This window comes from Aspergillus fischeri, genomic scaffold (assembly GCF_000149645.3).
Source record: "Aspergillus fischeri NRRL 181 1099437636249 genomic scaffold, whole genome shotgun sequence".
Lineage (NCBI taxonomy): Eukaryota > Fungi > Ascomycota > Eurotiomycetes > Eurotiales > Aspergillaceae > Aspergillus > Aspergillus fischeri.
In genome coordinates, this window is record NW_001509770.1 from 1,952,441 (window position 1) to 1,975,673 (window position 23,233).

A 23,233-nucleotide genomic window follows, 5' to 3' on the forward strand; every position below is an offset into this window, starting at 1 on the left:
GTTTCTTCCGCCAATTCGGCGTCTTGTCCGCCGCCGTTCATCGTGATACCCAACGACAATCCTGACGATTCGCATTCGACCGTTCCATTGGTACCATCCTACGCATCTCCAGAAGTGTCGAATCGCTCGGCCTCCAGATCCCCTGGCCCGCAGCAACCCCCCAGGGCCAACAGCGTCACCCCGAATCCCCCAGCGACTGCCCTCCCGACTCTCCCGAAATTGCGTGGGGCTTGGGAGTCATCAACGTCGTCCCCGGATAACCGAGAGAAGGAAAGTAGTGTTTATTATACAACTGCTTGGGGCTCACCTTATGCGGCACCCAGCCCGCGGAGGCTTTCTTGGTCATTAAGTCAGTTCGCGGGTATTGATCGCGCCTCTGGAGACAGCTCTCCAGCGTCGATGCGAAGTGGTATACACCACGAACCTGAGATAAATAATTCGGACTTACTAAAGCCTTCTGCTGCGGAGACATCGGCGCGACATCTATACAACAACCTTCTCAGTCGTTCTCCTGGACGAGACCTGCTTAGTAGGAAAGGAGGCAAATCCATCAAGGATTTTACGCAGGACTGGATCAATCAATATCTCTCAGGGCAACCACGAACGGAGCGAAGCAACTGGCTGAGCGACGACTCCGGTAGCGAGGCCCCCTCGTTCTTTACCGCGCAGAACCATTTTGCCGACGACGCTTCGGACGACTGGCTTGGTCTGGAGGAGGATAGGCGTGGCGAGGACCTGCTTAGAACCCCAACACTCGCCGACTTTGTGAGCCGACGAGCTCTTGCTGCTAACGGCGAGAATAGTTTGGGCCGTCAGAAACTCAAGGATTCTCTGCACAAACGAACTGACACGCTCCGACAAGAAGACTTTTGGGGGTTCGCATACGACAAGGATCCCCAGTCACTTACCATGACAGAGGTAAAGGATACATCACATTCAGCGGAGATGGAGACCGGCAAGGCGCCGTCGCCGGCTGAGAAGCCGCTGCCTCCGCCTCCAGCAGACGCTGATAGCGAGCCCCAATCAATCTCGCACCCCTCTGAGAGCTCATCCACTCCGGTACCAGTAAAAAAGCCAGCTCTGGACAAGGAGCTGCCTACGCCAACGCCAACGCCCAGACCCAGGAAGAAAATCGTCTGGCGCGGGAAGGCCTGCATTATTGCCATCCCTGTCGATGACAAAAGGGGCACGGAGGAGTCTGGGTACCGTTTACTGTCAGTCGAAGACGTGCAGCAGCGGCTGAGACACTGGGAAGAGGAGGGCTATGACATCCGTGGCTTCACTGTCGGCGCGCCTGAGGACTTGTCAGATCTCAAACTGGGTGGGCTAAGTCGTCCGTCATTCCCCGACTTTAAGGATGTCCAGGAGGAGTGGGAGGCCGGAAAATGCACTGTCAGCATTCCAGATAAAGCCGAATGGGATGCGTATGTCAACTGGCTTCAGGAGGAGAAGTTGCGGGCCCTCGGAGTCTCACTTGGAGATGAGGAGATGCCACCATCCGTCTCCCCTGCTTCTGCTGCTCTTAGCCAGATGGCCCCTTTCCCCGGACTTATCGCATCGCCGCCGATTCCCACGGCTTCAGCAACCAGCAACCCGCTATCGATTCCCCACCATTTCTCGCCTCACTTCAATCAGTCGGCGAATGCAAGTAATGGCATCGCTTCGTTGGCGTCTCCGGCCTCCCAATTCAGTGTACAGACGCCGTTCTTCGGCGTGGAGCAGAACCTTTTGCCGGGGTATCTTCCGTTCCAACCCACACCCCCCGCTCAAGGCGCTCTTACTCCCCAGAGTTTCTTCAATGTACGCCAAGGGAATGTTGCCTCGACTATAGGTGGAAATCTTCCCAATTTGACGTCGATTCTGTCGCCAGTTTCTCCTTTGCATGATCAAGGCGCATTCCATCCAGGTCTGGAGGACCCATCAGTCCCATCAAAGGATTCTCAGTATGGGCACTTCGACCATGGTCCGCAGGAAGCTGTGCCAAGAGGTGCCCACCCACGCGCAGAAACGCCGGATCACTTCCACGCGTCAAACGTCGAAATCGCACAGCCGACACCGCGTGGTCACAGTCGCGGCCATAATCTCAGCGAAACCCTTCAGAAAGGCCTGGACCAGGTTGGCCCCTCTGATTATCATCTGGAGGAATCAATAGAACGGCAACTTGACGAGGATGATCGAGAGCCAATCCGAAACAACCTGCACAACTCTGAGCTCTTCCACTCACGATGGGCATTGCCGGATAACGACCACCATGGAATGCAACGCGTACCTCAACATCTACAACAATTTTACGGCGAGAACTACGTGCAAGCTCACGCCAACGAAGGATCGGATATCGACACAAATCCGAGTCTTTCTGGTGCTCCTCACGGACATGGGTCACTTACCAACAACATCCCCTGGCATGAACCCAAACCAAGCACAGGTTCATTCGTCGGCGGACACAAGTCGAAGCTCTCAACCTCGACCCTCAATGTGGAGGCGAGGGAGTTTGATCCGACCGGCGCGTCGACTGCGCAGAACTATCCGCCCCAAGGCAATGCATTGCAAGTCTCAGGCATGGGAGGCCCTGCGTTTACTTTTGGGGCTGGAGCAAACTTCTTACCTGCTGGTGGTTTCAATGTTACTGCTCCCGCGTTCATGCCGGGCGATGCCAATATTACCCAGCACCACAATGTCCCCTCTTCTGGTGAATTCAAATTCTCCTCCGCCTCGTTCAACGTTGCTGCTCCGACCTTCAATCCAACCGGCAACCTTGGCCCCTCAACATCTGCCCAGACTTCGGCCAGCCGAACCAAGATCTTTGGCGACATCGATCTTTCCCAGATTACTAAACCTCCTAAGAAATCCAAAGCCATTCCCATCGTCCGTCCCGATGATAACGCCCAGGATAATAAGAACAAAGCCAACGCCGAAGACGACCATGGTCGGGTTTCATCGGACCGTCACAAGCGTGTTCGTCGTGGCGAGAGTCCTGAAGGAGAAGCTCAATATGCTGTACCCAGTCATCCCCTGACAGAAACGACCAATGCTCAAGGGTCTCAAGCGTCAAATATTCCTCGAGACGTGCCTGCGGAGGGCAAAGAGAATGAGGTACCGGGACAAATTGCACACGACCTGAACCAGAAGGAGGCCTTTGACAAGGAGAACAAATCTGTGGAACGAAACGACACGCCCGTCAGTGAAGCGTCAACATGGACTCCGTTTGACACCAAGGAAGTAAGGGCAGATGTACAGCCAGAGTCCCAAGAACAAGAGCAAGAGGGCGACAAGGTCACGCAGGAAGCCGCTCCTCTGGTGGCTGGAGCCGCTGTTAACGAAGAGGCTTCGACAAAGAAGACCACAGAGACTAGCGCCAAGAGCTCATTCCTCAAACCGACTGCAAAACCATTCGAATTCAAACCTGCCGTCCCTGAATTTGTGCCGACTGTTTCCGAGCAACCCAAGCCTGTACCTACCCCTGAGAAGCCGCGGAATGATCTCATGGCGTCACGTTATGCTGTTGTAAGCCCTACTGCTTCTCCCAGGCGGGATTCGGTACCCTCTGAGTCTGTCGAGCCTGTGGCTCATGCAGACGATGACGTCCCTGCAGTCGCAGCGGATGTGCCGGAGGATGATCTTTCAGGGCCTGTTTCTGAGGCGGACTCCCCGAATGATGAGGAATTGAACGCTGTCATGGAGCAGCTCAATGACGACTCTGACGTTGGCATCGAGAGGTTGAGCACCCCTCGGCCTGCATATGAGCCGCCAGAGTCAGCACTGGGACCGTCCAAAGAGAAAAGACACGTCCATGCAGACATCCGAAGCGAAGCACCCAGCCCAAGCCCGGGACGGGGCCCTGTGGCTCAAGCTCTTGAGGTTCCCAAACTTGATTTCGACGCATATTCCCAGGCGTCCATGTCTCCTTCTAGGGGTGTCATTGGCGGCAGCCATTCACCCGTTCGGCAGCTGATCAGCCGCAACGAACATATCAGTGACTGGGATGATGTGATCTCCTCCGGCGAGGATGAGAAGTTGGTCAACAGAAGCCGGTTCTTTGACCGCCGCGTCAACGATCTCATCGGCTCGGTCATTGAAGAGCGTCTTTTGCCTCTGGAACGTGCTTTGGAAGCCATTCAGGAATCGGTTATGATGGTTACGTCTGGTGCGCATAACAAATGGCTAAGGAGAAGCGTGTCTGCCGAAATTGAAGAAAGCGATGCCGACGACGAAGACGACGAGTACGATGAGCACGGTTCGTATAGAGCGAGGTCGCCTTTCGCTCGGAGAGATCGCAAGCTCGAGAGACTGAAGAACGTTATTTTGGAAGCTCTCTCCACTCGCGAACAGCAGCAGCTCCCAGAACCCATCGAAAATGCTGAATTGACGAAACTGCATGACATGGTCGCGGAGCTTCATTCCTTGAGTGCACGAAAGTTTTCAGAAGATCCCATGGCCAATCTGAAGGAGATGATGCAAGAGGTCGTTTCAAGCCAGCTGGTTCAGTACCAACCTCGACCTTCTGATGCAGAGGAGATTGGTGCCGACAGTCTTATGCTGCAGATCGATGGCTTAAAGAATATGCTACGCCTTACCGATGAGCGAGCCGAGCAGGAGTACAAACTGCGCAGAGAGGCACAGGACTCTGTGGCGGAGCTTCAGCGACTTTTGAAGCTTGCGGAGGAGGAAGCCGCTCGTCATAGCGAGGCCGCCGAATCTGCTGAAGCTCGTCTGCTCCAGTTCAAGGAGGAAAAGATCCCTTATTTTGAACAGATCCAGTTCCGATTCGACACCCTGGAACAGGAACATGCCACGCTCAAGCTTACCCTTGCCGAAGTCTCTTCAAAGAATATCTCTCTTGAGGGTACTCTGGATGAGTACCGGTTTTCCAGCGACAACTGGAAGCGCGAGAGTGAGCAAGCGAAGAGCGAGCTCGAGAAAACGAAGGCAGAAAACGAGAAACTCCGTGGCACCATCGACCACCTCAAAACTCGGATTGAGGATGGCCTGAGTATCCGGCAGAATCTGAGTGAGAAGTTCGACCGTCTTCAGGACGAGATGGTGGCTGTGACTAGGGATATCACCAGAGACCAGGCTTCATGGCGGAGGCGGGAAGAGGAGCACATTGCGAAATATAACGAGCTACGGACGGCTTATAGCCGAGAGGTCAAGCTGCGTGAAAAGCTTGAAAGCGACATCAGCGAGTTGGAGCAACAGGAGAGGGAAGCAACCAAGTTGAAGTTTATCTTTGGACAATCTCAGCAAGAAAACGCTAGGCTGGAGGAGCTGGTTGCTAACCTGAGACTGGAGAACCATGAGCTACAGAACAAGGCTGCTCGTTACGAGCGCGAGTTCAACGAGGCGCGTGAAACCAGTCGCACCGAAATCCAGCGGACTAGGACTTCCCTGGAGGCAGACCTGGAAGCCGCTAACAGTCAAGTCAACATTGTCCGTGCTGAGCTGGAGGCACAGATTATTCGCCTTCAGAGCCAGTTGGATAATGTCCGCCTAGACACTGACACGGCGCGGGAGCGCTATGAGTTGTTGCTAGAGGAAGCCAGCGAAACCAAGGCCAGCGCTTTGGCGGCCGCAGCTGAAGCTAAGGAACGTGCCTTGGAGGAGCAGCGGAGAACGCATGAACGCGTTCTGAACGATCTACGGGAGCGTCACGCTCGTGCTCTGCACAACTCCACCGAGGATAGACAGCGGACCGAGTCTCATCTGATGGAACGACTGGCGTTGGCTGATGACAAGGTGCATCATCTTGAGGACCGTGTTAAGCATCTCGAAGAGAAGCTGGAGATTGCGAATGCGGCCGCGCGGGCGGCGGCTGAAGCGGCTCAGACGGTCAAGGCAGAGTCCAGTCACTCCCCTGTTGCGCACTCGACCTCACCGTCCATGACCTTCAGCAAGGATTCTATGGTTCCAGAGAAGATTTCCCCTCAGGCCCTGCGGGAGTCCATCCTTGTTCTTCAGGATCAACTGCAGCAGCGCGAGGCACGCATTGAGGAGCTGGAGCAAGAACTCTCTGGCGTGGACAAGGACGCGCCGAACAAGCTCAAGGAGAAGGACACCGAGATCACCTGGCTGCGAGAGCTTCTTGGTGTTCGTATCGACGATCTCCAGGACATCATCAACACACTGTCGGGTCCATCTTTTAACCAGCACGCTGTGCGCGATGCGGCTATCCGCCTGAAGGCCAACCTGCAAATGCAGCTCCAGGAACGCGAACGAGCTCAGTCGGGCCAGAACTTCCCTAGTCTCCCAAAACTCGCTGATTTGACTGCCTCGCCGCGTTCTCTGCCTCTCGCCGCTGCAGCGGCGTGGGGGAACTGGCGCAAAGCCAGGGAGAATGCAAACTCCGGTGCCTCTGAGCAGACGCCATCCAAGTCAAGTAATGCAAGCTCATTTCTTTCGGGACTCCTCACGCCTCCGAGCTCCAATTTCCGACAAGCTCCTTCAAATCTGGGTGGAGCTGCCACCACAGGCTGGAGGCGCTCCTCGGAGACTCGGCCGCTGAGTAACATCAACACGACGCCTAGACCGCTATCTTCACGCCAGACTGCTCTTTTGCAGGAGCCTCCAAGTACACCCCCACTTCTGCGACGGGCCAGCTATGACCATGACGCAGAGCCAGCTGATTATGCGGACGCTTCCTTTGGGGAAGACGTCGAGAGCACTGCGGACGGACTAGTCTCTGCGTCGCCCAAGGGGACAGAGGAGGGACCCTTTGGGCCTCATCTTACGTCGTGAAGAGGCCACTCGACGTCTCTGAATTTTTCAAATTTGTGACACTAAGCATGCATATTTCTATCCTCTCTTTTCCGCGTTTCCATCTTATATCTGTTGAAACGTTCTGCTTGAACAAATTTGCCCATTCTGTTGTTATGGCTTTAGATCACGATCTTTATTCCCTCGTTACATATTACAGTCTTCTCTGTTTCTCTGCGTTTTCTCATCTGATACCACCAGTTGACTTTACAGAGAGACAGTGTACAATTCTTCCTCGCCCTCTGTGTACCTACTAATCGCCACTCGTTCTCTCCTTCTTGTTATCTCACCTTGATTGGTCTGCCAGGCAGATGTCATTCAGCACCACATACCCCTGTTTATTTCTGCTAGCAGCAGTAATCACGCTCTAGATAGCGTATCATATAGATACCCTCTTCTAATTGGACATACATTCCTTGATCAACATCACTTCTAATTTATGGATCAGTCTACATCACACATCCAATCGCTCTGCAAAACGTTTTGACATAGAAGCATCTTGTCTATCATCCATTAAGCCTTCATTCCAGCACCTGTTCCGTAGCCTTAAGCAGTAACCGTATACGAACAACCCATTCCAGACTTGAGATGCTCTCTCTTCGTCCGCACAACACGGAAACTCTCAACAACCACATCCACAATATCCACAAGAAACGACCCAGGCGGAATACCGTCCGCCAAAGGCAGGCTCCCGACTTCTAAGTTTGCCTGCCAATGGCCGTTCCTCAAGCCTCGGCGGCGATTGTTCGGCGCGCTGGGGATTCGGCATCATTCTCAGTCTATCACAACAGCATGTAACACAACATAGGCTGCTGATGCCACGCAAGACTGGTTACAATCAAGATAAGCTACATATGTAGTTGAGAAGCAAATATGTTTATGTTTATTTCCACTGATATCGTGTATCATTGTGACCTTTCTTCCTGTAGGTCTATCTGGCATTCGCATTCCAAGCAAGATAAGCAATCCAGGATAACTATTCCATGTTCCATGATATTCATTTCATGGTGTACCACCAGGCGGGGCCAGTGGGGTTTGGTTATAATAGGGGTAGATTATGATCCGCATGCAAAATCGGGTCAAGTCTGATGGTCTCGAGTACATCTGTCTTAGCTGTGTGGAACAAAAATGGTTGCTAATGGCTTAGCACCCTCACAAAAGTGCGTCAAAAATGGCGACATAAGCTGTAAGATGCTCATGTCAGATGTCTATTCGAAAACCGCATCTTGCGGCTGGTGTAGGCGGGATCAGGCAAAATGTGGCCTGATCTAGGTTGTTGCGTCCAGAGACTGCCCTTTCAGATCTTTGCTTGATCGGAATAAGGCGGAAAAAAGGAGACCGTGCCATCTGATACAAAGCAATGTCTAAGCTTGCGAATCCGGACCGGTCGACATGGACCTCTCTTAAATGATGATGTGTTTCTCTCTCTTGTAAATATCTCTCAAGAGTTTCAGTTGGTTGACACCCATGCTCTGGCGGGTAAGGCTGTTGGGTAAATCGACAATCGCCCGTCGAATCAATGCCAGGCCCATATGCCCGAAGAAGCCCACAATCCTCTCGACGGAGGTCTTGAGCATTGCAGAGAGCAACGTAATGTGTGTTTCTTGGATTTCGTTCGGCGGAATCATGAGGATTTTATGCATCGTATACCAGAACATGGTGTTGGGAAACGGGTTCCTGCGCGGCGTCTTGCCGAAATTGCGCAATGTCAACGCGGCATATCCGGCCCCAAGCGCCGTCATGCGGTCCGCATGGCCTTGTTCACTGATGAAAGGTCCGTCCGGGCCCTCACGCCACCAGCCGATGGCCTTTCTGCCGGTCTCGGTTTTCTCACTGCCGTAAAAGCCCCAAAGTGCGGGACAGACAACGCGGTACTTGGCCCAAAGGATGTCAACCATGTGGTGGCCCTTGTAAATGAAGGCGTCCATAGAGAAGATTTGTGCAGCCACTATGCCAATCGGCTCCGCTTGGCCCTGGTTGATGGATGCCTCCGTGATGAGAGACGAAATCAGGCATTTGGAGAATATGTTCAAGGCGTAGATCAAGAGCGCTGGCACCTTGTTGTCTTCTGAGTTGGCAATGTCCTCCGGGGGAAATGCGAAAAACTGCCGCACATCAACAGATGGCTCAGTGACCGACGCAGCTTTTTCTAGTGCCGAACGTATCTCCTGAAGCTACAAAATAGTCAGCATTGATAATTTATCTGAGAAACGACAATGTCACTGCACTCACTTGGGTTTTGTTTGCACCCTTGCCCTCCCGTAGTTGACCGACGCATTTTTTGATTGACCGACGGATGTCTCCCATGTTCTGCTTAACGACCGGGTTGGTTTTTCCCTCGTCCTTCAGATATTGCCGGAATTTCTTCAAGTGTTGATGAAGCTCCACGTAGCGTAATTGCACCTTGGTCTCCTCCTCAGTCTGACGAGTGCCACCAATTTGCCTCTGCTGCTCTGCCTGAGCCTTTTGCGCAGCCTGTGCCGTGCGTTGTGCGGCTTCTTGTTCAGCCTTTTGCGCCTCCGCTTGTCGTTTTCTATTTTCCTCCTCCAGTCGTTCTTTTTCCTTGCGTTCCTTCTCTTCTTGCTCGGCCTTGCGCTTTTTCTCGGCCTCCTCTTCGGCTTTCCTCTTTGCCTCTTCAGCCGCTTTGCGCTCTGCCTCCCGTCGCGCGGCCTCCTCTTGCTCACGCCGTAGTTTCTCTGCTCGTTCACGTTCTAGTCGCTCAGCTTCTCGACGAGCCTCTTCCTCTTTCCGACGCCTTTCTTCCTCGACCGCTCGCTGGTGAGCCCTGAGGGTCTCCTGCGCTTCCTCCCGCACCTGATCATGACGGGCAGCTACCTTGTCGAGTGCTGTATAGTGTATGGCCTCGCGCTCGCTATCAATGCGGTCGAGTCGTTCGTAAAAGGATTTTCGTTCCCACGCCTTGACCTGTTTTAACTCGGTACTGTGGATTTGTAATTGTTCAAGGTCTCTCGTGAGATCGAGTAGAAGCTGCCTCGACGGGCTATCCAAGCCCGCGGGATAGCTTATTCGACCCATTGTGGATGTAGATTTGTCACTTCTGTATGAATTGGCCGACGGGTCGGGAAACGCGAGCTTCGATGAGGGACTGAGGAGATGAGAGGGTACGAGTAGAAATTGACGAACGTAGGACGTAGGCAGGAAAGTTCGTACGTATGGATATAGGCAAGGGGCGTTAAGAGAAGCTCAATGCGTCTTGTGCGAGGTCATCTGCTAATGGCGATCAAATTCATGAGATAGAACATAGCGGACGTCCAGAGGCCCGGGATTCAACAATTCAGTCGCTCGCGTACAATTTCGACGTCCTGAAGTGAGGTAATTCGTCAATGATGTGCTGAATGCAGGGCTGTGTGAGGAAAGCGAAGGTATAGAAGCTAAGTCTCATCACTGAGATATCAAGAGAAAGGCATCCGATTTGAGGAATCTCGAATACGTAATTGAGCGGAATTATCCAGAAAATCCAGCCCAAAGCGTAAGGCTTTAGAAGGTGAAAAGTGAGCGTGTGAAAAAAGATACTCGATGCCCTGGAATTATAAAAGGAAATAGGAATGAAGGCATGCCATATCGGTTAGATGAGGAATGGATATACTGCTCTGATAACTGCTAGCAAAGGCAAAAAGATCAGATTAAGGCCATACCTTTTCCACAGGGACTCAAAGACGCAGGTGATCAACAAAAAAAGGCCTCGGATGGACAGTCCTTGGATCAATAGGTAAGGTACTCCGTAGATATGCTGTTCACGCTCTTTGTTTGATGCCGGAAAAAGGTTCGACCTCCGTACCAATTGCAAGCCTTGATTCCTCGATCCTCAGGAGTCGAAGTTGATCAAACAGCGCAAACAGCATCAAAGCACGGAGAGTGGTACCCTTAACTTTAACTACCTTACGATTCATGACCGTTCCTCGGTCGGAGCTGCCGAGGACGGGCTTCTTGCATCACCGTCTAGGCATGGATATCATTGACAAAAGTTGACACTCAATTCAGTGTCTTCGTCTTTTGACTGATATGGAATTAACCAAAGAGAGGCTCTCCTTTCAAGTATAGGTTACGAAACGACTCGTTACGCCGTCAGTACTACGGCCAGGTCACGAGCCCTGCTAAGTTGCTTCAGACAGCTCCAGTGGATCCCACTAGATGGACCCTCAGCCAGACAGCTATTGGGTGGGTTCCATCATCCACTTCTCCTTATTGTATTATTACCATTCAATACATCCCCGTCCATGCTTCCTGACTGTGAGGGTGTTGAGGGAGTAGGGAGGTGAAGATGACCCTGAATAGTAGTTTACAACTTATTATTGCTTGTAGACATAATTAATCGGGGATGGCACCTAAGTAGAGTCTAGTTCATTAGTACCTCAAGGTAATCTCTAAACTGGGTTATACCATGATTACCAGAGAACGCAGGAATGACAGCTAGGGAACCGCCGAGAGAACCAGAAGATCCTGTCGTCCCTCAAGTATGGTAACTTTGATTTAGTGACGGGTCAATCAGTGGTCATTAATATATTATTGACCTTTGCTCATCATCAGCCTTGGTCTCAATGTTAAAAATAATAAGGGATGTCTGTAGCTGGAGACGGCGCATTCATCATTGACAGTACTTGGAAATACCGATGATCGAAAAGCAAAAGAAGGCAGGACAGCAAAGACGAGACCAAAGCCAAACGCCGACCTTTTGGAGTACGAGTGCTCCAAAGTCGTCTCCCCCACATCCTTATTATGTTCTCCTACTCCGTAGTTTACTTGAAGACCGCTAGAGGAGTAGTTGTTCTCTTAGTTGACTCCTCTTCCTGGTATACTAGACCACTTGTAGACTAAATATATCCCATCGTAAAACTTCATCCTCACCTCTCTTTCTTTCTCTTCTTTCTCTCTTCCTCTTTGCTTCTCACTCATCTCCTCTTCTCATCTCATCTCCTCCCTCCCTCTCCTTTCTGCTTATCTTCCTGTCCTCCCCCTCTTCCCCTTCGCCCCCCACCATAATCGTTTGCTACCCCCCATCATTCCTTGAACGTCAAGTAGAGTCAATCTCTTGATAACAACCGGTAATCATCGGCGTCAGCACCATTCTTCATCTTCTTGTCGTTCTCTCTTCTGGATCAGAACCTCGTCGCTTCGCCTCGTACTTTCTGATTCGACCATTGAATAAGAAACGTTAGAGACTACAAAAGTACTCCCAGGGGACCAAAGGAGATCGAGGCCAACTCAACAGCTCCTTATCCTGCATCGCTATCAATCCCCTCCCCCTTTTCCCTCCCCCAATCTGGTTTCTTCTGTGAGACTCCGATCGCTTCCGTACCATCTCCATCAAATAGGCCCAATATACTAGCAACAGACTGTCGAAAATATATAACTAAAGGAGAACGGAAATTGAGGAGCGTTCCAAGAGCGATCAACTGAAAGGGACACCCTTTTTGTTATCCTCTTGTGGTGGTTGTGGTTGTGGTTGAGAAACAGCTTCCCTCCACTTGTCCGGTCCTTCTCCTCCACTCTCATCTCGCCAGTCAACAGCTTCATTCTCTCTTTGAGCAGCATCGACCTTTTTGACATCTGTCCGCGCGAAAACCCTCCTCTTTCTTGTCGAATTTGGAGAGGTAAACGGATTTGATTGTGAGCTGGTCAGCGCTTTCTTCATATGAAAAGGTATTCCCGCTTCGTGCGTTAAGGGGGACGATAAACGAGGGAAAAAAGGAAAAAGACGTCATTCTTCAGCAGCAGAATTCTACATTAGTTGGACTGTCATTCAGAGGTGAGTCTTGACTCTTCGCAAATGACTCCTTACTTGCTTCCCGTCTGATTTCTATCATTCTGTCCTCGTCTGAGTGCCACTCCTTGCCGCTTTCCACTCTGCCACTGGCTTGTTCCTTCCATTTGATAGCTACGCTCTTCGTTGATGTCACTCTCGCGGGCCCAGTCACAGCTTCCGTGGCCCCCTCCTCTTTGATCTTCCTCGTTCCCAGCCAAATCTGGCTTTGAATTTTCTCTTGTTGTTCGTTTGACATCTACTCGTCCTTTTCCTCCTGATACTAATTTGCTGTTCCGTCTTGGTTAGTATAGTACAAATTGCCTGTCGTTTTTCCAAGCTTCCTACGGTCGGCCTTCATCGCGGGTAGCCCCACAGAAGTGAACAAGTCGCCTTCGAACTCTCCCTTATATTCAAAGCAAGACGTTCCTCGCGTGGAAGCTTCAAACCTACAATATCAGTTCGTTCATTGTCCTTCTGAGAAGATGGATCAACAGGGCCAATCCGGGGTTCCCGGCCCCGCTGGCCGCAAGCTCCATATAGCTCACAGGAGAAGTCCCTCGGAGCTAACTCCTCTCATGAGTATGTTTGACAATCAAGAAGAATCAACTCCGCTTTGATCTTTTCGCGTACAATTATTCGCTGACAATTCGATTTTGACAATAGTGGAACAACTGGCCATTCAGCAACAGATTGAGCTGCTTCAGCAGCAACAACAACAAATTGCGGCGACACATCAACAGTACGTCAACATGGGACTTTTACAGCCACAGCAACTGGGCCAGGTTTCTGCATTCTCTCCTTCGCTTCAGGGCGGTGCGTCCATGGGGGGCGTTTCCCCTCAGATCAACGCCTTCCAGTTTCCCCAGCTAGCTCAACAACAGCTTGGCGTACCCATGAACACTCCTACTCAGCACTCGCACCGACGCAATCAATCCGCACTTCCCGGTCTGCCCATGGGCCCTCCGCCTGCCCCATCCTCAGGCGCCTCCGGATACACTGATTACAATGCCCAGCAGGGTAACCCTCAGCAAAAGGAAAACAATAACCATGGCCGTAACCGGGGGCCTCCAGGTGGTGGTCACCAACGTCGTCATTCGCTCGCTTTACCAGAAGCTAAAAAGGCCGCGGAGCTAGCTCAGCAAAAGAGAACAGCATCCGGCTTTCAATTCCCCGCTCCAGGCGCTGGGGGCAGCTCAGAGAACTTATCAGGCTCCGAGGATAAACCGACCTCGACCACACCACAACCCCCCCAGGGGCTTGGTCTGCACCGCGCCGGCAACATTCGGGCTGGCGCTCATGGTCGCAGCCAATCCGTCGCTGTCGGCAACTCCCGGGGATCGCTGTCCGGACGCGGTATGGGTGGCTTTCAATTTCCGCAATCTAGCGACATTGGGGGTCAGTCCGAGAACCAACGACGTGGCAGCCAGCCAGGCCATGCACGCACCTCATCGAGAAATTTCGACGGTAACTGGCGTCAGCCTAACAATCAGAATCAGGCACAGGACCAGCAGAAGAGCTTCGGACAGCAAGGTAGCACTTTCCAACCCGGCCACCGCGCTCGTGCGTCCATCAACCAATCGATTGGTTCTATTGGCTCCTTCCAGTATCCCGCCCAGCCCCAGCTTATCCAGTTGCCTCAGGGTCAGGTTGTTATGGCGCCACCTCAAATGTTCGGCGCTGGCCAGCAGCTAAGCCCATTGCAACTGGCACAGCTCCAAGCCCTCCAGCAACAAAGCGGTCAATTAAATGGACAAGGGCTTGGCGGTCTGCAGGCTAGCCAACACGCTCCGCCACAGCTGTCTGCTCAGCAACAGCAACAGCAGCAGCAACAGCAGCGCAAAACTCTATTCACTCCGTATCTGCCTCAGGCGAACCTGCCCGCCCTTCTGAGCAACGGTCAATTGGTGGCTGGTATCCTTCGAGTCAATAAGAAGAATCGTTCCGATGCCTATGTGACCACTCCGGATCTGGACGCCGACATCTTCATCTGTGGAAGCAAAGACCGGAACCGTGCCCTCGAAGGCGATTTTGTTGCCGTGGAACTCTTGGACGTGGACGAGGTGTGGTCTCAGAAGAAAGAAAAGGAGGAGAAAAAGAAACGCAAAGATATCACAGATGCTCGCTCCGGCAGCACCGCAGGAACGGATAAATTATCGAGGTCAGACTCCGCTGCCAATGGCGATCGCCAGGAGATTGGACCCGATGGCAGCATCCGGCGTCGTGGAAGTCTGCGCCAACGACCGACACAGAAGAAGAATGACGACGTTGAAGTCGAGGGCCAGAGCCTCCTTCTCGTCGAGGAAGATGAGATCAGTGACGAACAGAAGCCTCTTTACGCGGGTCACATCGTTGCTGTCATTGAGCGTATTGCCGGTCAAATGTTCTCGGGAACTTTGGGGCTCCTTCGGCCTAGCAGCCAGGCTACAAAGGAGAAGCAGGAAGCTGAACGGCAGGCCAGAGATGGCGGTCACGGCCGTCAGCAGCACGATCGTCAACAGGAAAAGCCGAAGATCGTGTGGTTCAAGCCCACCGACAAGCGTGTCCCTCTCATCGCTATCCCTACCGAGCAGGCACCTCGTGATTTCGTGGAGAAGCATCAGGAATATGCCAACCGTATCTTTGTCGCCTGCATTAAGAGATGGCCAATCACATCCCTTCATCCCTTTGGTACTCTCGTGGAACAGCTCGGTGAAATGGGCGATTTGAAGGTAGAAACAGATGCTCTTCTCCGGGACAACAACTTTGGTGCCGACGAGTTCTCAGATGCCGTGCTCAAGAGTATCGGCTGGGAGGACTGGTCTGTCGCCAGCGAAGGCGATGCGCTTCTTGAGTCCCGTCGGGATTTCCGTTCGGAAACCACCTTCACCGTCGATCCAAGCGGAGCTATGGAGCTGGATAATGCCTACCACATTAAGCCCCTGGCCGATGGCAAGGTCGAAATTGGTATCCACGTTTCTGATATCGCCCACTTTGTGAAGGCGAACTCTCTGGTTGACCGGGAAGCAAAGAAGCGAGGCACGGCGGTCTACCTCATGGATCGACTGGTCAATATGCTCCCTCGGCGAGTCTCTACGGAGCTCTGCTCTCTCCTTCCAGAACAGGATCGCCTTACGGTCAGCGTTGTATTCACTGCTGATCCGGAAACCGGCGCTGTCGATGACGATGTTTGGATCGGCAAGAGTATCGTCAAGAGTGCAGGCAGATTGAGTTATGACGAGGTGAACTTTGCGATTAAGGGAGAGTCCAATGTATCCGTTGCCGGAATTTCCGCCAACACCATTCAGACCCTGAATGTCGGTAACCCTTTATCCTCATTTTCTCTTCCAGGACTGAGCACTAATTTACTATGCGTTATAGGCTATCACACAGAAGTTTCGAGAAGCTAGGTTTGGCAACCGTGTCTCGAACCCGCCACCTCTGCGCCTTCTACATCAGCTGGATGATGAGAACGTGCCTGTAGAAAGGAACATCTTCGATTCTACTGATGCACGCGAGCTGGTGGAGGAATTGAGACACAAGGCAAACTTCTTCGTTGCCCGCAAATTGGTTTCCGCCATGCCCGATAAGGCCTTCCTTCGCCGTCAACCATCGCCTAACTCACGCCGCCTTCATTCCTTCATTGACAGGATGAATCGCCTCGGCTACGACTTTGACCCTTCGAGCAGTGGAACTCTGCAGAGCAGCCTTTGCAAAGTACAGGATGATGACCTGCGGAAGGTTCGTGTTCAACTTTGCTAAGGACATTACTTCATTCCACTGACATACTGACTGGGATTAGGGTATGGAAACTGTTTTGTTGAAGGCTATGCAGCGTGCGAAATACTATGTGGCTAGCACTGTACAGGATGAGCAGCGCCATCACTACACCCTCAACCTACCCGTCTATACTCATTTCACCAACCCGTCCCGTCGCTATGCGGATATTATCGTTCACCGTCAGCTCGAGGCCGTCTTGTCGAATGGTGCAATCGAGTTCTCAGATGACGTGGAGTCTCTGAGCAAGACGGCGGATCTGTGCAATACTAAGAAGGATTCGGCGCACAATGCACAGGAGCAGAGCGTTCATATCGAGGCTTGCCGTAGTATGGACAAGAAGAGACAAGAGATCGGTGGCGACTTGATCAGTGAGGGAATCGTACTTTGTGTCTACGAGTCGGCCTTCGATGTCCTCATTCCCGAGTTTGGTTTCGAGAAGCGTGTCCACTGTGATCAACTACCTCTGAAGAAGGCCGAGTACCGGAAGGAGACCCGTGTTCTGGAGCTCTACTGGGAGAAGGGCGTTCCGTCTTCCGCCTACATTCCAGAGGACGAACGGCCTAGACCTGCCAACTCTCGTGCTGCTCAGGCTGCGGCCGCGGCTCGCGAAGCAGAGGCTGCAAGAGAGCGTGCGCGCGAACGTGATGAGGCGATCCGCAAGCAGACTGAGACTGGAACCATGTCTGCCGATGATGTCGATGCTCTCTTCGACGATGACGACGATATCTCCGAGGTCACCGAGATGGCTGCGGGCGTCTCTTTGAACTCGTCTGCTGACCGCACAACTCAGAGCATGCCACCTTCACCGACTCGTAATGGCCATCTCCAGCAGACTCCTCACCGTACTCGGTCCGATCCAAAGATGCCAAGCAGCAACAATGACGTGCCGGAAGCCAAGTTGACCAACAAGGAGAAGTACCTCAAACTGTTCAAGCTCCGCGAGGAGGACGGAGAGTACATTCAGGATGTGACCGAGATGACCCGGGTTCCCATCATTCTCAAGACTGACTTGACCAAGAGCCCTCCGTAAGTTGTCCTCAGTGGCTTTCTACCATTTCGGGTACTTACTAACACTGTCTTGTAGTTGTCTCACTATTCGCTCCGTCAACCCTTACGCCTTGTAATAGGTCGCTTACTCAGATCCTCGAATATGCATGCAGGTTTATACTTCAGGTCTTCATGGCTGTAATATCGATTCGTGTATGGGTACGCAATATTCCGTCAGTCGCCTGTCCACTGGAGCTGTTTGCATACTATTTCACAGCGCGGTTACATGGCGACTTGTTTCGAACAGATGTCAATTGCAAAATGTTTGTGGTGGAAACTTAGGGGAAGACAAGAAGTGCTTTGAGGTGACGCGAATGAGTGGTCCAAAGCGTAACCGTGGTAGTTGCGCGACAGCATCTTCGAAGAGCTGGCCGCAGGTGAGACCTGGGCGGGAAATTGTCTACGTTTTCAATGTTAAATAGTTGCATAGCTTATTTGATTGGCGGTTTCGGATGGCTCTAATTCGCTTGCTGCCGACAGACGCTGGGAAGGCTCTAGTAGTTAACTTGCCACTGGCTATTATTATACGATGACTATAATGCACTAAATTGTCATCCTGAATCCAGAAGCACGATGCTATACTATACTGTGCGAGCCGTCACTGATAATGAGCTATAAAGATGGAATCGCTAACCGGATCACTATTAGCAGTTCATCTCTAGCAGAGATGACCACCACCATGTCCCAATGCGTCGCATATGCCCTTTCCAACGCCAAGACAGACCAGAAAAACCCAAAGACGCACAGAAGCACGCAGTGGTATAGACAGACGTAACCAGAAAATCCATACATATACCGGCTGAATACCGGGCTATAACCTGCGTATCCCAATCCGAGGCTTTGCCTTCATGCTCGAGGACGAGACCTTCCGCGAACCAGACACCGCTCTGGACTTTGAGCCCGACGGACAGGTAACCGCCGTGGAAGGGGCAAGAAGCGATGTGGGGTAGTGCGGACTCTTCCGCGCGGACGGGCTGGACGCATGGAGCGCAGCATGATTCTCCTTGCTGTCGTTGCTGTGATGGGACGGTAGGTCGGAAGGGTCCGAGGCGTCTTCGAAGATGATGATCACGTCGTCGCGGATGCGGGCTGAGGTGTTGATGCCCTTGTCGAGGAGGGAGAGCTTGGGGGATTTTCGTTGCGGTTGCGGCTGTGGGGAGGAATCGCGGTGCGGGGCGTGATTGGCGGCGATGTTCTTTTCTGAGGGGGTCATGGTCATGGTTGTCTTGTCGGTCGTTCGTGAGGATGCGAAATCGGGATCCATGGGTGAATCCGGCTCTGGATCTAGGGATGTGGTGAGGTCGGAGAGGGGTCGTTTGCCGTGGGCGTTTTTGCGGGGGCTGGGAGGGGCGAGTTTCACGGGGGAGGGGGAGAGGGAGGGGTCGTTTTCTTTGGAGGTGGAAGGGCGGGTAGTGTCGCTGTCATCGTCTGATTCTGGGTGGTTGTCGAGGGCGTTGGCATTGGTTTGGTTCGATGGCTGCGGTGTCACACTGGGCTTCTTCGTTTTCATCGTCAAGGACTGGACTCTTGTTCCTGTGCGTGATCGCAGACAGCGGGTGCCCTCGTGCTCTGGGATGAGTGTGCCGGCCTCCTCGCCCCTCGATTTCGCCTCTACAACTGCGGTTTTTAGATCTGGTGGGACCGGGGCGTGGATCGATGTCATGAGCTTCGCCTGACGCGCGAACGCATCGTAGTCTTCCTGCAGGAGAGCGCCGGCCGTGGAATTCAGCGCGGAGTCGGGGTTAGGGTAGATGAGGAGACAGGAGATGGTCTAGTCAAGGAAGTCAGATCAGTCGCTTTCTTTTTTGCTAGGTTGTGAGTAGGACACGCACGACTAGGACATCCTTCAACGTCAAGGTCGACTTCCAATCCCTCTTTAGTGTATCCACGCACACGGCGCCGGTCGACTCCTCCACGTTTGGATGCCATATGCGGGTCTTGAATGTCGCCTTGGGCGGACTCTTCGGGTAATCCTCTGGCATCTTCAAGTGTAATCGCCACAGACCCTGGGAGTAGGGTGTGCCCTGCGGACCGGCCAGCAGGGTGGTGAGTTGGGTCAGATCATCGGATGATTCTTCTGTCGGGAAAAGGTAGTTTGGAGGGAGCTCCTCGTGCAATGCAGCGTGATCTGCGGCTAGACGGCGGAAGGATGAGCGCTAGGAAACGTCAGTTGGGTCAAGATGCTTCTGGAGGTTTGTCAATTGGAACTGACCATTTTGATCGTCTCCGTTGATTCACCTGGGGATCAGACTGCGCTGGACTGGGCAACTCAATTGATGTCGGATAATTAGCAGACTGTAGCCTCACAAACAAAAAGGGCTAGACAAGTCTATTGAACCCAGACTGATTGTCGATCGCAGCCTTGTTATTGCCAATCATCACCTTTACTTGTCTATTGTTGGTCTTTTGTTTTGATGATATGAAGCTGATGGCCGCACTAGGCCGGAAATGGCAAGGAATGGATGCGGATTAGAGTCACGTGATGGACGCGCGACGCGAGCTGCGTTTTAGGAAATGTAATTGATTCCTCTCGATGCCTGGCCCTATCGAACGATATTTCGCCGGATCCAGTCCAAAATAGCGCCGCTTTACTCACTGAAAGAGCTGGATTATGATTAGAGTGAGACGTGCATATCCTGATTGCTCCCGGAGCAGTCCTGCGCCGACCCGGATGGTTCCTGTACGGAAGTCCTGTGTACTCTGGACTTTCGAAGGATTCAGCGCGAAAGTCTATTATAGTAATGAGTCGCTTGAAGAAGGGTATATTAAGACATCGAGATCCGTCTGGCAGCGTCATGGCCATTCATCACTCTCATCTCCTCTATAGGCTCTCGTCCAGCGCATCTACCTCAGTTTCTAGTCTGATATCCTTCCAAGATGATCAAGATCCCTTTGCTCGCCTCACTTCTCCTCAGCGGAATAGCTCAAGGTCTAGCTATTGCTGAACGGGCTACCCCGGTTTGGCTCACTCTGCCGCCAACACCACCCTTCCTGCCCCAATCAGCAAGGCCAGAATTCCCGTGGACGGCGTTGAGCTGTGGATCCAAAAGTACAATGAAGATGCCCGCAAAACACCTTTGGTCTTTGATCACGGCGGCCTAGGCTACTCGGCCTACTTCGGTGCAGTCCTGAGCCGACTGATCGCGAAGGGACACTATGTAATCGCCCTCGACCGCCGCGGGCACGGCCGCAGCACGTTCAAGGAAGACGACGTCTTCACATTCGACCTCTTTGCCAACAATATCTACGAGCAGCTAAAGGCCGTGGGTGTCTCCAAGTACAATGTAGTCGGCTGGTCCGACGGCGGCGCAACCACCATCTCCGCCCTGCTGAACCGCAAGATATCCCCTACGATCGAGAAGGCATTCCTCTTCGGTACTTTCATGGTCCCCTCCGATTCGAACCCAAATTTCCCGAATACGGACATCTATTCCGAGTTCGTTAGTCGCTGCGCGAAGGAGTACAGCCATCTCCAGCCCCAGGCCAACTTCACCTCATTCGCGACCAAGGTAGCGACTCTGGAGGCTACTCTGCCACAATTCACCAAGGCCCAGCTGCGCACCATCGACGGCTCCCGGGTCAGGATTGCGGGCGCCCAGTACGACGAAGCGGTGAATCTGGATGTCCCGGCTAAGCTGCACGCCGCCATCCCGGGCAGCAGTTTGGTCATTCTCAAGAACGTCAGCCATTTCGCACCGCTGCAGGACCCCGATCAATTCACCCGAGCGTTGGAAGACTTTTTCTATGCATAAGTGTAATCATTGTTGATCCACCGACGTTGAAGATGTCACGTGGTTGTGTGACAGACTATTGTCAGCTATAGTATGTCTTTCTTCGGATAGCAACGCATTGAGAGTCATCTGTCAGTGATTGTATAATGGCGTCGGTCGTTGTATGAAGCCTCTTAACATGGAGATTTCAACCTAATAGCATACTCAATTGGGAAGACAAACTTTTCGAGGAAAGGGTTGCAGAGTATCAGTACGCGGATCCATGCGAGTAGGCTGATCATCATCGCTTTTCTGCGGACTTTAAGCAGTGATTCATAAGCAGTCATCAATAACGTAATCCACAACCGAGCGGCACACAGTTTCGGCCACCTCAGCTCCTTCGCCCCTGACTTGCTTCGCAGAGCCAGACAACTATTATCATGCCACAAAAGACTGCAGATCCAGTGATCAAATCAGAAGATTGAATACAGCTTGCACTAAAAGCATTTAAGAATGGCCAGTTCAAAAGTATTCGTGCCGCAGCAGCAGCATATGATGTTCCCTACCGCACACTTACATACCGAATCAACGGTCGAAAATCACGGACTGATGTACCAGTAAACTGCCAGAAGCTTAGCAATCTTGAGGAAGCTTCTTTGAAGAAATGGATCCTTGATATGGATGAGCGTGGCCTACCACCAACTCATGCTACTGTACGCAAGATGGCAGATTTATTACTTTCTCATCAGAAACCTGGCACATCAACTGGAAAGAACTGGGTCAGCAACTTCATCAAACGGCATGATGATCTTATATCAAAATACACCTGCAAATATGATTATCAGCGTGCAAAATGTGAGGATCCAGAGATCATCAAGCAGTGGTTCAACGTAGTCCAGAATACTATAGTAAAATATGGTATTCTTGAACAGGATATCTACAACTTTGACGAAACTGGCTTCCAAATGGGTGTGGCCTCTACAGCAAAGGTTATTACTGCATCACGTCATCGAAATAGCTGTGTACAAGCTATACAACCAGGAAATTGCGAATGGGTTACTGTCATTGAATCCATCAATGCTTCTGGATGGTCTCTTCCCCCCATGATCATCTTCTCTGGCAAGGTCCATCAATCTCAATGGTATCAAGACATCAACCCTGATTGGGTGATTAGTCTAAGTGATAATGGATGAACCAATAATGAGCTTGGATTATTATGGTTGGAAAAGGTCTTTGAAAAGCATACTGCGCAGCGTACGCTAGGGAGACATCGGCTTCTGATTCTAGATGGCCATGCTAGCCACGAATCTGCAGAGTTTGATCTTTTCTGCAAGAATCATCATATCATCCCTCTTTATATGCCTTCTCATTCATCTCATAAGCTACAACCGCTTGATGTTGGCTGTTTTGCACCTCTAAAGGAGGCATATGGCATGCAGGTGATGAGCAGCATTCGAAAGGGCATTAATCATATTGATAAGGAGAACTTTCTGACTCTTTATAGAGAAGCACGAAAGGCCTTATCGTCCAAAAATATCCGCAGTGGATTTGAAGCCTCTGGTCTTGTTCCATTGAATTGCCAACGGGTGTTGGATAAGCTTACTATCAAGCATATTACACCACCATCTACTGCCCATGGGCCTTCAGATCAGGCATGGACTGCAAAGACTCCTTATACAACTGCTGAGGTACAAAAGCAGATGCACCTCATCAAACAACTGACCAATCGCAACTCTGAAAGTCCTCCAAATGAAGCAATCCGTCAGCTAGCAAAATCAGCTGAATGTACCATGCATAAAGTCCTCCTACTAGATCAGGAGGTAAAGGAGCTTTGTGCAGCAAATGAGGTACAAAAGTGAAAGCGTACAGCCCCCAGATCTTTTATTGCTACTGGGGGCGTTCTGACAGGGTCTGAAGGTCAACAACTTGCTCAAGAAGCAATACAGAGAATGGGCTTAGAGGATCCGATTCCTAGAAAGCGTGCGCCACCACGATGCAGTAACTGCCATCAAATTGGTCATATTAGAACCAGCTGCCCTAGGAGATAATACAATTCTTTTATCTTTGAGAAAAGGCTTTCATTTTATTGCGTAGTTGTAAGATATTTCATGGTTCTCCAACCATGGTCAAGATCGTGTGCCGCTCGGTTGTGGATTACGTTATGGGTATTTGTCTGTCAATTGATTGTCCTGTATACCAGCTGTGA

The 23,233-nt window shown here is 51.8% G+C and overlaps 5 protein-coding genes across 5 annotated transcripts, besides 2 other annotated features; 3 read left to right on the plus strand and 2 right to left on the minus strand.

Moving 5' to 3' along the window:
* Positions 1-399: 399 nt before the first annotated feature.
* Positions 400-6,732, plus strand: NFIA_014140 (putative myosin class II heavy chain (MHC); the record flags this gene model as incomplete). The annotated part of the gene is made up of 1 exon (XM_001264620.1): positions 400-6,732. The coding sequence occupies one exon, from the start codon at positions 400-402 to the stop codon at positions 6,730-6,732; it is 6,333 nt and encodes a 2,110-aa protein (XP_001264621.1).
* A 1,421-nt stretch (positions 6,733-8,153) lies between these two features.
* On the minus strand, positions 8,154-9,786 carry NFIA_014150 (putative RNA export mediator Gle1; the record flags this gene model as incomplete). The annotated part of the gene is made up of 2 exons (XM_001264621.1): positions 8,154-8,924; positions 8,983-9,786. The coding sequence occupies 2 exons, from the start codon at positions 9,784-9,786 to the stop codon at positions 8,154-8,156; spliced, it is 1,575 nt and encodes a 524-aa protein (XP_001264622.1).
* A 3,210-nt stretch (positions 9,787-12,996) lies between these two features.
* Positions 12,997-17,394, plus strand: ssdA (mRNA-binding translational repressor SSD1; the record flags this gene model as incomplete). Its single annotated transcript, XM_001264622.1, has 5 exons — positions 12,997-13,093; positions 13,178-15,807; positions 15,872-16,231; positions 16,293-17,296; positions 17,355-17,394. The coding sequence occupies 5 exons, from the start codon at positions 12,997-12,999 to the stop codon at positions 17,392-17,394; spliced, it is 4,131 nt and encodes a 1,376-aa protein (XP_001264623.1).
* Positions 14,320-14,350: a microsatellite.
* A 734-nt stretch (positions 17,395-18,128) lies between the features above and the next one.
* NFIA_014170 (putative ubiquitin conjugating enzyme E2) lies at positions 18,129-19,532 on the minus strand (the record flags this gene model as incomplete). Its single annotated transcript, XM_001264623.1, has 3 exons — positions 18,129-19,088; positions 19,150-19,473; positions 19,530-19,532. 3 exons carry the CDS (start codon positions 19,530-19,532, stop codon positions 18,129-18,131), a joined length of 1,287 nt encoding a protein of 428 aa, XP_001264624.1.
* A 662-nt stretch (positions 19,533-20,194) lies between these two features.
* Positions 20,195-21,069, plus strand: NFIA_014180 (alpha/beta fold hydrolase; the record flags this gene model as incomplete). Its single annotated transcript, XM_001264624.1, is given in 2 exon segments — positions 20,195-20,366; positions 20,378-21,069. 2 exon segments carry the CDS (start codon positions 20,195-20,197, stop codon positions 21,067-21,069), a joined length of 864 nt encoding a protein of 287 aa, XP_001264625.1.
* Positions 21,070-21,500: 431 nt separating this feature from the next.
* Positions 21,501-22,976: a mobile genetic element.
* Positions 22,977-23,233: the final 257 nt, after the last annotated feature.